At 39.1% G+C, this 13,516-nt stretch overlaps 1 protein-coding gene across 1 annotated transcript in view; it reads right to left on the bottom strand.

Annotated features, from left to right (window-relative positions):
• FOXJ3 (forkhead box J3) overlaps positions 1 to 13,516 on the bottom strand; it is a gene marked incomplete in the record, with an annotated part of 1,121,635 nt that overhangs the window by 823,363 nt on the left and 284,756 nt on the right. The window contains 1 exon segment of the mRNA XM_044061784.1: positions 13,422 to 13,485. Within this exon segment, the coding sequence (XP_043917719.1) occupies positions 13,422 to 13,485 (64 nt within the window).

Raw genomic sequence — 13,516 nt, 5'->3', positions numbered from 1 at the left:
CACCGGTTCCACTGAAGCCTCTAAAGAACCGGCGTCCGGAACGGACGACTCATCCTGCCTGGGTTTAGCTGCTTTGTCTTTGCGCTTCTTCAAGAGAAGCGGCCGGAGAATCCGACGGCATATTATAATTGCACCGCTTCCCAAAGACCAGCCTAGCACAATCTAACCTTCGCTAATAGTGCTTATTGAACCTAGCACAAGAGCGACACCCAACAACGTCGTGCTCAGGCCCCAAACAAGGAATACACAAAGAATGATAATCCCTATGCGGTATCTGTTTCCCACAAGAAATACAGTTACTCACTTTTTCTGACATCCGGTAAAATACTGAGGCAAGAAAAAAACTAAATATTCCCCAACGGGGTACTTAGCCAACTTGGATTCGGTCTGAAACTCCGAATTCGAAAAATTTCAGAACGCCGAACGGCACTTGCAACGCTGCTTCTGCATCGGACCATGCGGCAAAAAAGACTGAGGAAATGACATCGGTCATGCGCTTTTGTACCCTGACGTCCTGATGTCAGTTTTAAGCGCCTTGACCGACGTCAGCCTAATACTTTGGTATTCGGGCCGACAGAGGACAGCGGACTACCCATATGTAAGGACTGCAGCAATGTGAGATGAAGAACATCTTTGCGATTTTTCTTTTGCAGTTTTGGGGCTTTGGTATTCTGCTGATTCAACTTTATAGTCTCAATATACTGAAATTTAGTTTCAGTATTTCGAGATTATAAAGTGAATCCACAGAGACATATATACTAACTCTCCTCAGTCTGAATCAGAAACCAGAGGAGAAAAACCCTTTATCTGTTGCTTCATCTTTCTGTCCAGATTCAGAATCTTATACCACTTCAGGAAAACAGACATCCCCTCTTTCTTTTACCAGATGGATCGACAGCCTGAATTAAATCTTAAGACAGACCCAGTAAACTACTCCTAAGGAAGTTTGAGGAGGAATATATAAACAATTGCTTTGTTTCTTTTTGACAGGAAAAATGGGGCCAACAGTGTTAACAGTAGCATCAGCTTCCCCGGGATCGGCACAAAATTCTGTCAAAAACAAGGAAATTTTCCCTGTTCCCACTCCCAGGAACAAGAGTTTCTCTCCCTTGCCCAATGAGGGGATCTCAACAGCCGCCAAGGATGTGGATAACATTCAGTCCATAACGGCTGCAAGTGCTGCACCAGAGAGATCCAGGGAGAAAGACTGGTGGTTTGAGGACCCAGCTTTGGCCACAGCAGACTCCCCCCATCTGTGAATGAGAAAAACTGCTAGCCTGCTGTAGTGGCAAAAGCCGTTTCCCTAACTTGCTATTTTTGTGGCTGGAAGAACCCCCATGGGATCAGTAGATTTTTCCATGGTAAAGGTGGAAATGTATTTATTTATTGCATTTGTTTACCGGGAAAGTCCACTGGGCCTACGCGAGCCCATTTTCAGTGGAGGCCCGGGGAGAAAAGCTCCACATAAGTCACATTACAGAAATACAATGTTACTTAATTCTTTAAAAGTCACTTTTCCTCACAGAAAAGCACTGTAAAAATACTTAAAAACACTTTGCCAGCCCACAAAGTCAAACAAATACAATTTTCTACAGAAAATGTTTTTCAGTTACTTTAAACTACTTTAAACAACTTTTAAACTGACAGAAAAAATGAGTGCTGTTTAAAAGTGCAGTTAAGTCTTACAACAGTCCGTGAAAATGCTAACTCCAAGCTTAAAAATAACTTTCCTAAGCAGGAAAGTACAATAAAACTATAACTTTTTATTGTGGAAGTTCTCCCCCCCCACCCCCAAAGGAACAGCACAACAAGCAGTCGAGCCTTGAAAGGCTGCTGAGGAGCACTCGCCAAGTGCAGGAAAGCTCTGGAGGGCGAGCCCAAACCTGTCCTTTCTCTCAGCTCAACTGGAGCTAATGGTTTAGGCATTTGGAAGATGCCCTAAAGCTTTGGAAGTTGTCCAACTATCTTGGAAGTATATAACCCATTTAGCCAAGACTACTGCAGTGACAATCAATATAATGATAATCATTAGTTTTGTTCAGAAAAAGTAAAACTGTAGAAGGTTTTCCCCAGAAGGGGCCTTATTTGCCCAGCCCTGAAGTCTTGTTTGCTAATCATCAGTTTCATGAATCCCACAGGAAGACAGCACTTTTGTAGCAAGACATATCTGAAGTTTTAGTGCTCTAACTGCTTTTATATGGATTACAGTTCCCGGCTATTAGAGTGAGTGGAAGGAGACATTTAACTAACAAGATGGACTGTTGCTCATATTATTGGCAGATGCAACCTGAACAGCTTAGACTACTGCAATAGTAATCCAATGCTGACATAGATAATTGTTTTCAATAATTGTTTACATAGCTGGTGTCATTCCAGGGGCATCCAATATGCGTCAGCATGGAATGAGATACGTAACAGTGCAGCAGCTTGCTTCACTAAGGATAGCCTGCACCTCTTAGAATCATAGGAAGTTACTAGTCTAATGGCCCTAGGGCCTAATAAGCCTAGCCAAGTTCTACCATTATTTCCACGATTGGCACTTAATGCAAGTGTCCAAAAGGGACACAAGTGGAACCTCCAGGGCAAATTTATGGTTAGCCATCCAATCGTCCAGAATGCATTTGAAGAGGGCCAATGAGGTGCTCTGTTTGACATGAAGTGGGAGTCTGTTCCAAATGTGTGGTAACCTCTGGGGGAAAATCTGTACCTCCTGCAGGTTTTATAAATGGCACATACCAGGTTAAGGTCTTTACAGCGAGTAACCAGTGTACCATTTGACATGAAGATATGCAGCATTTCCAATAAAGCAGGGTCAGATATTGCCTCTGAGTAGGCTGTATGAAAGAATATGAAGACCTTGAAATTTCCTTGTGAGGAACCTTTGCGGTTTCTCCAATTGCTGCAGGTGCTTGGAAAGGTACATACAAAAAGTGGCTTTGTACTCTACTACTGACATGATGAGGGAAGAGTACAGGGAGGTTATAACTTTTTCTGGAGGCAATGCCATTTCTTATGAGATGAGCAATATAGAATGTCTTTCTTACCACTGGTGAGACATGGTGAGTAAAGGTTAGATTGCCATCAACCTGTGTGCCCAGGTCACCACTGAGTGCATACTTCGGGTGTTGCTATTGATGTGGTAGTTAGCAGGAACATCACTCTTACCCAAAGGGATGACAACACATTTTTTGCATTACGTTTAGTTTAAAGCCATGACTTTGGCACCAATCATTTGGTTTGTGCAAGACCCTCTTGTAGGATGTGGACATCATTTGGAGATTCTATGACCACTCCCAGTTTGCAGTCATCAACAAACTTGGTCAGCCAAAGACCTAGTTTTTACTTGTATTTCGGAGAAATAGATTCCAAACAGTAGAGGTCCCAGGACTAATCCATGTGGAACACCACTGGTTACAAGTCTGCTGTTGGAAGTGGATTCCTCTATTTTGACCATATGTATTCCATCAGTGAGCCAGTTAGTGACCCATCTAACAATATATGGGTTGATACCTAGCTAGGTGAGTTTGTCAATGTCATTTGAGTGGAGGATAATGTCAAAAGTTGGCTAAGTCTAGGTAGGCTGTACGAGGCTGTACGCACAGATTTCACCTCGTCCAGGACCTTGGTGACTATCTCAAAGAAGTCCACCAGGTTTAACAGGCATAAACTCCCTTGACAAATCCAAACTAAGTAGGGTCAGGTGTTTGGAGATTACCTACATCTTTAAGGTTCATGATGATTCACTCCAAGACCTTGCTGTTAAGGGTAGTCAGACTAATAGGTCTATACTTTCCAGGATCAGTGGAAGCATCACCTTTGTACAAGGGAACAACGGTGGCAGTTTTCCATTCAGCTGGGATGAAGCCGGTTCTTGGACTATGATTGAAAAAAGCACCCAATGGTGGTGTTAATTCTTGTTGGAGCCCATGTAGGATGCAGCCTGGGATTTTATCAGGTCACATAGATTGTGTTTTTGGCCTTAGAGGGGGCATTTACGACCTGCTCTTTAGAGATACAAGGTAGGGGACAGGTAGTAGGGATGTCATGGGGTAAGTGTGGTGGGGACAGGGGAGTGAAGTTTTCACTGAACTTGTCAGCCAACAAGTTAACTATGCCCACAGGGCTCAGTATATGATGCACTCACAGTTGCAAACATTATACATCACTTATAATCTTCCCAATCTTTCTCAAACATTGCATAGCTCATTTAAGTCCTGCCACCTTTTAAACGTTATTCTTCCCTTGAATGTTTTTGTTCCCACAATTCCCATTTTTTCCTATGTAGTTTGCTCCTACCATTTTTTTAAAGATCTAAATTCCAATAGTTTTATCTCGGTTATTACATTCACTACTTCCAGTAGAGTTGGTTTAGATTTTGATTTCCATTTTCTAGCAATTGCTTTTTTTTGGCAGCCCCCATTACTGGACACAGCAAGGCTTTACCATGTCTAGGCAATTCCGATTCTCTATTATAACTCAGAAAAATCTCACTCGTCAGACCAATCTGCACACCTAGCATATCAGAGTGCATTCTGCAGCACAGGGAATCCTTAAAGTGCACTAACTCATCGGACTCCAAGAAAATATGTTCTCAGTTGCCTCTTTCTTCCCCTTCACACTTCCAACATTTGCAGTCTGCCAGAGGAAAAATTCTCTGGGTATAAAAATATCTCTGTAAACATTTCCAGGCAAAAATCCTAAATCATCTAGACTTTGTTGCATATCGGACACATGCATATATCTTCCCATTGTTTCTTTGTGAATTACATAAATCTTCCCCATTCTAATGTCCTCCGATTGATTCCTAAAGTTATCATGCAATATTTTATATGCTCTACTAATTATTGCTTTTTTAAAATGGAAGCTTCTGTTCTAGATTCTATTAAAACTCTACCGGTGCTGGTCTTTCAATTAGAGCCGCATATTTCTCTTTGCCTACACTCCATCAATTCCTTATAGGGAAGGCAATCTCCAACATGCAGTCCAAATAAATTCTTGTTTTCCCATTCTACCATCTTCCCCTCTATAGTTATTTACTCCCAATACTTGGTTTCTTTGCCAGTTTTATCCAGTAAATTCCAGCTACCTCTTGCCTACTATCTGTATCCCTAACTGCAGTCATCCCAATCAGTGGAATCGCCTTTTCCATTCCAATGTTGGTTTAGTTCTTAGAATACTTTCAGCTACTTCATGGATATAATATTCTGTATAACTGACATTCTCCTTAAAGGCCTGCATCCAAAATCCCAGTCTCTCCAATTCTTGAGCTTCCCCTCTGTTTCATCATCCTCCCTTTAACACTTTGAATTACAGTTTTCTGCTTGTGCTATGTATGAGAGTCTTAACTGTGCAACTCTGAAATACCTCTTCAAATTGGGTAATCCCAATCTGCCCTGTTCTACTGGGAGAATCATCTTATCCCACTTGACTCACTCTTCCCCTTCCAGATAAAGTCCTTCAGTTCCTTATTAATTGCTATCCACAACTTTTCTGGTTGATAAAAATAAGCCTGACAAAAATAAGCCTGACCTGTGTATAAGACTAAATGGACTAAAAACATTAACTGCTTGTATCTTACTATCCATATAACAAAGATTTCATTTTCTCAGGTTTTGTATCATCTTTTTAGTCTCTTCTCCCATATCCTTATCTGCCGCACTAGAATCATTTTTAAGTCATACTCCTAAATATTTCATTTTATCATGTCCCCATAAATATGGGTATGCCTAAACCAGTTCGTGTGTGGGTACACAAATTTACCACTATTGTCTTTGTTTTAGCACCATTAATTTTGTACCCAGAAAAGATCTGAAACTGTCTCAAACTGTTCCACGACACTGCAATGTCTTTCTGGTTTTGTCAGGTATAAAGTATCACCTGTAAATAAAGCCAGCTTTTCTTCACCATACCAATTATATCCTTGAATTTCCTTTGCCAATGTTTCTAAATATAATGCTAAAAGGAGAAAGAGGACATCCCTGCCTGGTTCCTCTGCTCAAGCAGAAATAATCAGACAGGATCCCACCCACTTTAATTTTCATCTCCAATCCCTCAGATATCCTCCTAATCAATTAAATTTTTCAGGAAATGCAAATACTTCCATTGCTCTGCTCAAATTCCCAGTTTACTCTGTCAGATGCTTTCTCTGCATCAACAATGGTATTTTCTTACATTCTACTTCCTGTGTATCATCAATGTTCTGTTAATGTTGTCAAATGTTTGCCTTCCCTCCACAAAATCACACTGATCCATACCTATCAATTTTGGCATTACGTTTGCCATTCTTTTAGCCATTATGGACAAGCACTTTATAATCATGGTTTAGGATTCAAATAGGCCTGTATGAAGCTAGATCTGATGGATCTTTACCCTCTTTAGGTATTACAGCTACTACTGCTTTCTTTCAGGACGGTGGTACTCCTCCTCTTAAGCTACTGTTAAACAAAACCTGTCAGATATTAATCAGTTTGTTTTTTTATCTCTTAGCTTCCAAACTTCCACACAAATACCATCTACTCCCAGGACTTTTCTGTAGATTGGTTATATATTACAATTTTTATCTCGTCTCTTCCTATCCTAACCATTAGTAATTGAGCCTCATTCTACCTCTAACACTGGCATATTTAATTCTTCCATAAACATTTCCACTTGCATCTCTTCTTGATTTTCATATTTCTCTGCTTTACAGAGACGCATTCAGAATTTCCGAAATATTTTAATACCTCTACAGGATATTATCTTCCTTGTTACAGGCTTCCTGAGTTTGGCAACAGCCCTTTCTAATGTCTGTTCCTGAGTCGTCATGCTGAAAGTATTTTTGCTCCAGTGTCATCAAAAAACAGTTGCTTAATAGCAATCTTACTAAACTTGCCCATATTATCAAGATAATCCCTTTTCTGCCTAGCATTCTGCAGTTGATCATCCTCTTGTTCTGTGAGATTCCCCCCTATTCTGCAATACTTTGTCAATCTGTCTAAATAATTCTTACTTAATCATTGCACCTTTTTATTTCCACCCTATTTTTTAAACTCCACATTAATTTTAACCCACTCCCAAGCTATATTTTCAGAAGAAATTTCTATCCTAACAGCTCCTGAATAATCTCCACTACCCATTCCTTAAATTCCTCTCTTTTCAACAAAAATAAGGGAAAGTGCCAATCTCTCATTTTTATTTAATTTTCTGGTACTTCTATTTTAGCTATTACTGGCGCATTATCTGAAATAGTTATTAGTAAGTATCAAGACCTTCAATTAAATGCACATGTTTCTATGAAATGTAAATTCTGTCTAGCCTAAACATGTTTTTATATCCTGGGGAATATGTAAATTCAATCCGAACTCCTATTACCGAATTCATATTTTCCATGCCAAATATTTTCATAAATTTCTTCAAAAATCTACCCTCCTTTGTTATATTTTCCCTTCTGGGCACCTCAGACATATTCACTGCTGCAAATCAAATTCCATTCCCCACCAATCAATATTCCTTGCTGAAAACTGACTTCTCCCATAATCATCTTAAGCTCCATTATAGCACTTTTAGGTGGAATGTAAATAAGGGTTCCTATTAGAACTCCGAATGCTTGAAATGTCGAATGTCATATGATCGAAACCATATGATCAACATTTCAAGCGTTCGAAGGTTAAATGCAACAGCGCCATTCGGTGCAGAATGGGAGAATTTCCCTTTTCTGCACTGAAGTGCAATCTCGGAGTTGGTATATTTAAGTAGAGAGGGTGTAGGGGGTGCAGGGGCTTTCCCCCCTGCATGCACCATTAAGGTAAGTTTTTTTTGTTTTATTATATATTTGAACTTTTAAACTTCAATCATATATTGTCGAACATATGGGATTCAAAGTTTTTAAAGTTTGAATATATAATACAGACCCTGTAAATATATGCCAGTGTAATCCTCCTCCCTTGCCAGTAGCCCATTAGCATAAGTCTGCCATTATCTTTTTTATATTATATCACTATTGGAGCTCCTCTTGCAATTAAAGTATTCCTCTTTTTCTTTGCCCCAGGTATTGCACTGAATAGCCTTCCTGAGAACCCTTCTTTATCAAATTCACATGCTCAGTTCTTTCCAAGTGTGTCACTTGTAACGGCTATTTGCACTCTACATTTTTAATACAGTTCACTACTCTCTGTATTTATCTGTGAGGTCATTAACATAATGAAAGCATCACTGTATTAAAAAAATATTCCCACTTGTTATTACATGAATACACTGTTTGGCAGGTTGAACTTTTATACAGTTGTTTCTTGCCATATCCATTTGTACCTAGGTCACACCTTACAATATGTTTTATTGAAAGTCCTCAAGCAAAAAAAAAAAAAAAAAAAAAACACATCCCCAATACCCCCCCCCAAAACCTATTAACTTAATACTAAACACACAAAACTATGTACACCTTCAACTACTGAAGTTTTACTTACCTAATAGGAACAAAAGTCACAAATTGACAGCCACACACAAACTTCTTAGCTTAAAAGAAAGGTTATCCATGCTTAGACACATGGTGCAGCCTGTGCTTCTCTAAGTGCTAATTGGTTTTGTCTTATCTTTATAGCTCTTCCAGATGGGAAACAACACCCTGAATGTTTTCAGAAAACATCAACTATCTTGGGAAAGCCCCTGAATGCTTTCAGAGAACATTATCTCCAAGCCAATTTCTCTCTTGGTTTTTTCCCCAGCCAATCACTCTCTACCAGAGAGTGTAGCTAGTTTCTCTAGCAGATTGTTTCCATGGAAACAGCAAGACCAGCTGCAAAATGGTTACTAAGCATGCAGGTATTTGCTAGAAAAAAAGTCTCATAATATTCAATGTTCTTTTTCATTTACTTGCCGTCTCTCAAAACTTGTTAATAAATCAATCTAAGGTCTTTAATCCAGTCATTCCTCCATGCAAGAATGAGAAAAAGCACATAAATTTTTCTTTTACCCTTGTTTTTAACCATTTATTTCACATTACAGTGCCTACATTTCTTAAAGATGAACAAGGAGAGAGAGAAGGGAAAAAAAAAAAGAAGAGCAGCACTTGTTTACAATACCCATATCCTCATTACACTTATAACTGAAAAAACTTTATAGCATGTAAAGAAAACCACATGCCACAAGAATGGCACTATTTGAGAAAAAAATCTTTACTTCCAGTTAATGTTTGCCCTCCTCTTCCCTACACAAAGAAAGCACTTTTCTGAACATTGACAACATGAAGTAGGAGGATATATGCTTTAGAGTTTCCCACAAGTCCAACAAATTCGAAAAAGGTCCAATATTGCCAGATTTTCTTCTCATATTTCACAAATATAATTATTCCATTGTAATCCCATATTGTTATTAGTTTTATTACCTTTGATATCCAAAATCCTGTCTCCGATTCATTTCTAACTTACTGGTGATTCTCCATCTATTCTCATGTGCCCTTCCTTCTCTGCAACATTTTTCCTATGAAAAATTTGATAAAGTTTCACAGGTAGTCTCTGTGGTCTTTATTACTAGAAGTAGCAAGCAGCAGAATGTCCTGTTTCACAGCTTACATTTTGTTGGAATAACTTTTGTATTTCCTCTTTAGCATGCACTCAATCAAAAAATGATTCCGTCTCGCCACAAAAGAATACCTTGAAGATAGCAGGGTACATCAGTTTGAATCTCACACCTGCATCTCAACATTCCCCGACAAGTGGAATACATTTGCGCCTCTTCTGTCTAATGTAAGAGACATCATTCTCCAGAAACACACTGTCTCCCACTTTTAGTACTTTGGATGAATTGCAATGATGTGAAGAGTGTGACTGGATGAATTTTAATGAAGGGAGGAGATGGTGTGAGAATAAATATAACTGAACTGGCAGTGGGTGGGTATGGGGATAGGGGAGGGGAGAGGAGTGACCCCGAGTGGAGCGGGCTGGACCCGGAACCCCTTCTCGGCAGTCTACAAAAACAAATCAGTAAGTGGAAATGAAGTACAATATGTCGTTTGGTGTCAGTGTGCAGTTAATTGTGTAAAGAAGAATGCTAGTAGTAAATGGTATCAGAGTTTTTGCATATACAAAGCAGTGGGATCGGTAGAAGCCATTGTTAAACTAAATGGGATCGTTTCCATTCAACAAACTGCAATGGAAAAGTGTGAAAAACAGCTCTTTGGGAGAAATAAGCTAGACTAGGGATAGACAAATGGGGTGAGGGGTTGGAGAAGTCAAAACGTCCTGGTGTTGGGCAGCATTTGATTACTGGTTAAAATAGTTAGCTTTAGACAAAACAAGTAAACTGCACAATAAATAAAATAAGTGGGTAGATTCTGTGCCAGAGTAGATCATGTTTGCACAGTTTCAGTCACAGTCAGCGAGCTTGCAGGAAAAAAAGATGGCTTCAGACCTATGAAGAGGGGGGGAACTGGTAGGATGAGTGCGCTCTTGTATAGTCTAACATCATCAACTAATGTATTAAGAGAAACAGAGATAAGGGGCAGGAGCAGGGTGAAACAGAAAAATAGTACAAGGGTGGGAATGAGGAGCAGGAGAAGGATACTGAAAAAAACAAGAAACTGAGAAGAGAAGAAGGTAGACTTAAGGAAGTGGGAAGAGACACGAATAAAGTGCAATGAGGTAAATGTGCATAAAAAAGATTACACAGCATGTAGTAAAGTTAAGAGCAATGCCTTAAATCTCTCATAACACTGTTTAAGCTAGTAATCGGACATTCATAAAATGTACAAGATAGTTATGCAGTTCTTTAAATCAGAGTGATTAAACACTAATGTAGATGAGTATAACAGTTAAAAGAGGAACTTGAATCGGACTAGAGATGCAACAGATTAGAGCAATACTACATCAGCTAACAACCCACACAACCTACCAATTCTAGGAGCTCTCAACACATCTTTCAAGTAAAACACTGGAGTGAGATTGCATGAGTGATGTGAAGTCTGCACAAAAATATGATATTCTACCTGTGGATAGTATAACTTTAGAGAGCAACAGCAGAAAATCCAAAAATCAACACACACATCACCAGCAGATGTGCAGGTATCCAACACTACAGGAAAGGTTGGAAAAGATGACATGTTGGCATAATACAAAAGCTAAATGATTTAAAAATTGATCCATATATGGGAAAATGGATACTAAACTGGCTGAAAGACAAAACACAAAGTCCAAGTTGCAGATGCCTCATCACAAAGTATTAAAATGACCAGTAGTGTCCCTCAGGGCACAGGCTGGTACCGCTCCTTTTTGGCATTTACTTCTCAGATCTCAGAGCAGAGAGCCAGGACCTCTTGCTAACAAAGTTTTCAAGTGACTGTAAATGGGGTGGTGGGTGAGGAGGGGGGTTCTTATTACAAATCACTATTACACCCATACCCTCCAGAGTGGGTTCACCCTAGTAAACTCAATATACTAAAAATGGGCTCAAACTAAATACTAAAGGGTATTATCAGTTTTGATACAGAAAGCCTCTGTCATCATACAGTCCAGAAAACAGCCCTCTACAAAACAAAAAAGTAGTTGCGGTCCTAGGTACTGGCACTGATTGCTTCCTTCCTCTCTTCTGACTATCATGAAATGATGGTGGTCAATCCTTTTAGCTCAAGTAACTGCCAAAGGAATATCATCAAGGTTTAAAAGAGATGACCACTCCCTTATACTACATATTGATTAGGTCAATTACGCAGTATAGCACTTTTTTTGGGATGTATTCACTAAACATCTCAAACAATTGGAAAAACCCCAAAGGTTCTTTACCTGAAAGATCACAGGCCTAAAGTCCATGAACTACCAAGACAGGCTGGAAGCTCTAACATACAGTGATTTGTAGAATTTTCAGGAGCTCTCCATCTCTCTTAATGCACTATAAGAGAACAGACTGCCCTATACTTCCTATATCTCCCCAAGTCCAATATCTACACCAGTATTACAACCACGGAATTAGACCTTCACTAACAGATAACATACTCTGCACAATGGAAGGGCAGGTTTATAACCCAGTGCCTCTCAAACCTCTGGAACAAGCTTCTCCTGTACATAAAGCAGCATAACTCACTTTTTCTTTAAACAAGATGGGTATCCACAAATTTATTCCAGGACTGAAATGTATGGACCTCCAGGAGAAAGAAGTGCTACCTGAGGGAGGGTACTGGCACTGGCAAGGCAAGAATTATGACACATAGTAGCCTTGAAATACTTATGAATATATAACTTGGTTGTATTACCAAAGTTATTTATAACAGAAAAGGAGGACAAAGAAAAGGCAACAGATGGAAACAGTAGTAGACCGCTCCAGGGGGAAGGCGGCAGGGTAATAAGAGAAAAATAAGTGACCCCAAATACAATGACTTGCATAAATACCAGAATGACATATGCAAGACATCTGCTTAGTCAGAAGTAGAATGGCAAAGTGGTCCTGAAATTCTAAAGGCTTGTCGATCCTGAACTAAATAAATTGTTGATGTGTTCTGCCATATCCATGTGACTTACCCAGGTACACCAACTTACTTTCACTTTAAGAAATGCTGGTTGACCAACTGTTATGGAAGCCCGCCCCTGCAAAGAGAATCAGCCCTTCTGGGCCAGAGGTCATGGAAAGAAAATATCAAAGCCCATTTACCTGGTTAATAAATGATTAAACAAAATTGTCTGACATAACAGTAGTCTGGCTTATTCTCAGGTAAAATTTAGGAAGAATGCAGATGCTGTGCTGAGATCTATGGATTAAAGAAAGGCAGCAATTGAAGGTAGCCTTGGCAATGACATTTCACCAGATCATAAAGAAGTTCTAAAAGTCACTCACAATCACTCCTGTTAAACTTAGTCAGTTATGGCCATGAACAGCTATGTCAACTTAAACATTGAAGAGTTCTAATAGTTAAAATTAACTAAAGGTTTTATAACAAGAAATTGCATTTCAAATGCTGTGTCAAGGTCTGCTTATATACAATGAAAACAGATAAAGATATCTATGACTTAAGGCACTCAAATTAGAGCTTTAAAATGATGGGAAGTATGGGGAGCACTGAATCTAACCGCTTTGTCCTGAAAAAAAAAAAAAAAAAAAGTAAAAAATGTTCCAATACAGCCAAAAAGTTTATTCCCTGTAAATGACAAAAACTGATTCTGTAAATAAGATCCATTAACGTAAGAGACAAAACAGAGTCTCAACACTTGCAACAGAATATGGGTCTTTCCCATAACAGATGTCGACTCGTCTTACAAATTCTCACAGTTTAGCAGAAAATGTCCCACTATAAACACTTAAAAGGCAAGGGCTTTATCTGGTATATCTGTGCTCATGTTTCATGCTATTACCAAAAAATACCTCCTGTATTCCAAAAACTCGGCATGCACCTTTATGACCAATATAGCAAATACTACAATAATGATGCAAGCATTCCTAAACGTTACTTATTTAAAACTTACTTTTCCTGGGTCATCCTTGGAACGAGGCACTTTAAGGAAACACTTATTCAGTGACAGGTTGTGTCTTAAAAAAAGGATATAATCTAAAAATGAGG

The sequence above is a fragment of the Protopterus annectens genome, chromosome 2.part0 (genome assembly GCF_019279795.1).
Source record: "Protopterus annectens isolate FY-2018-M chromosome 2.part0, PAN1.0, whole genome shotgun sequence".
In the NCBI taxonomy this organism is placed as follows: Eukaryota; Metazoa; Chordata; order Ceratodontiformes; family Protopteridae; genus Protopterus; species Protopterus annectens.
This window is presented reverse-complemented; position numbering and strand designations above follow the sequence as displayed.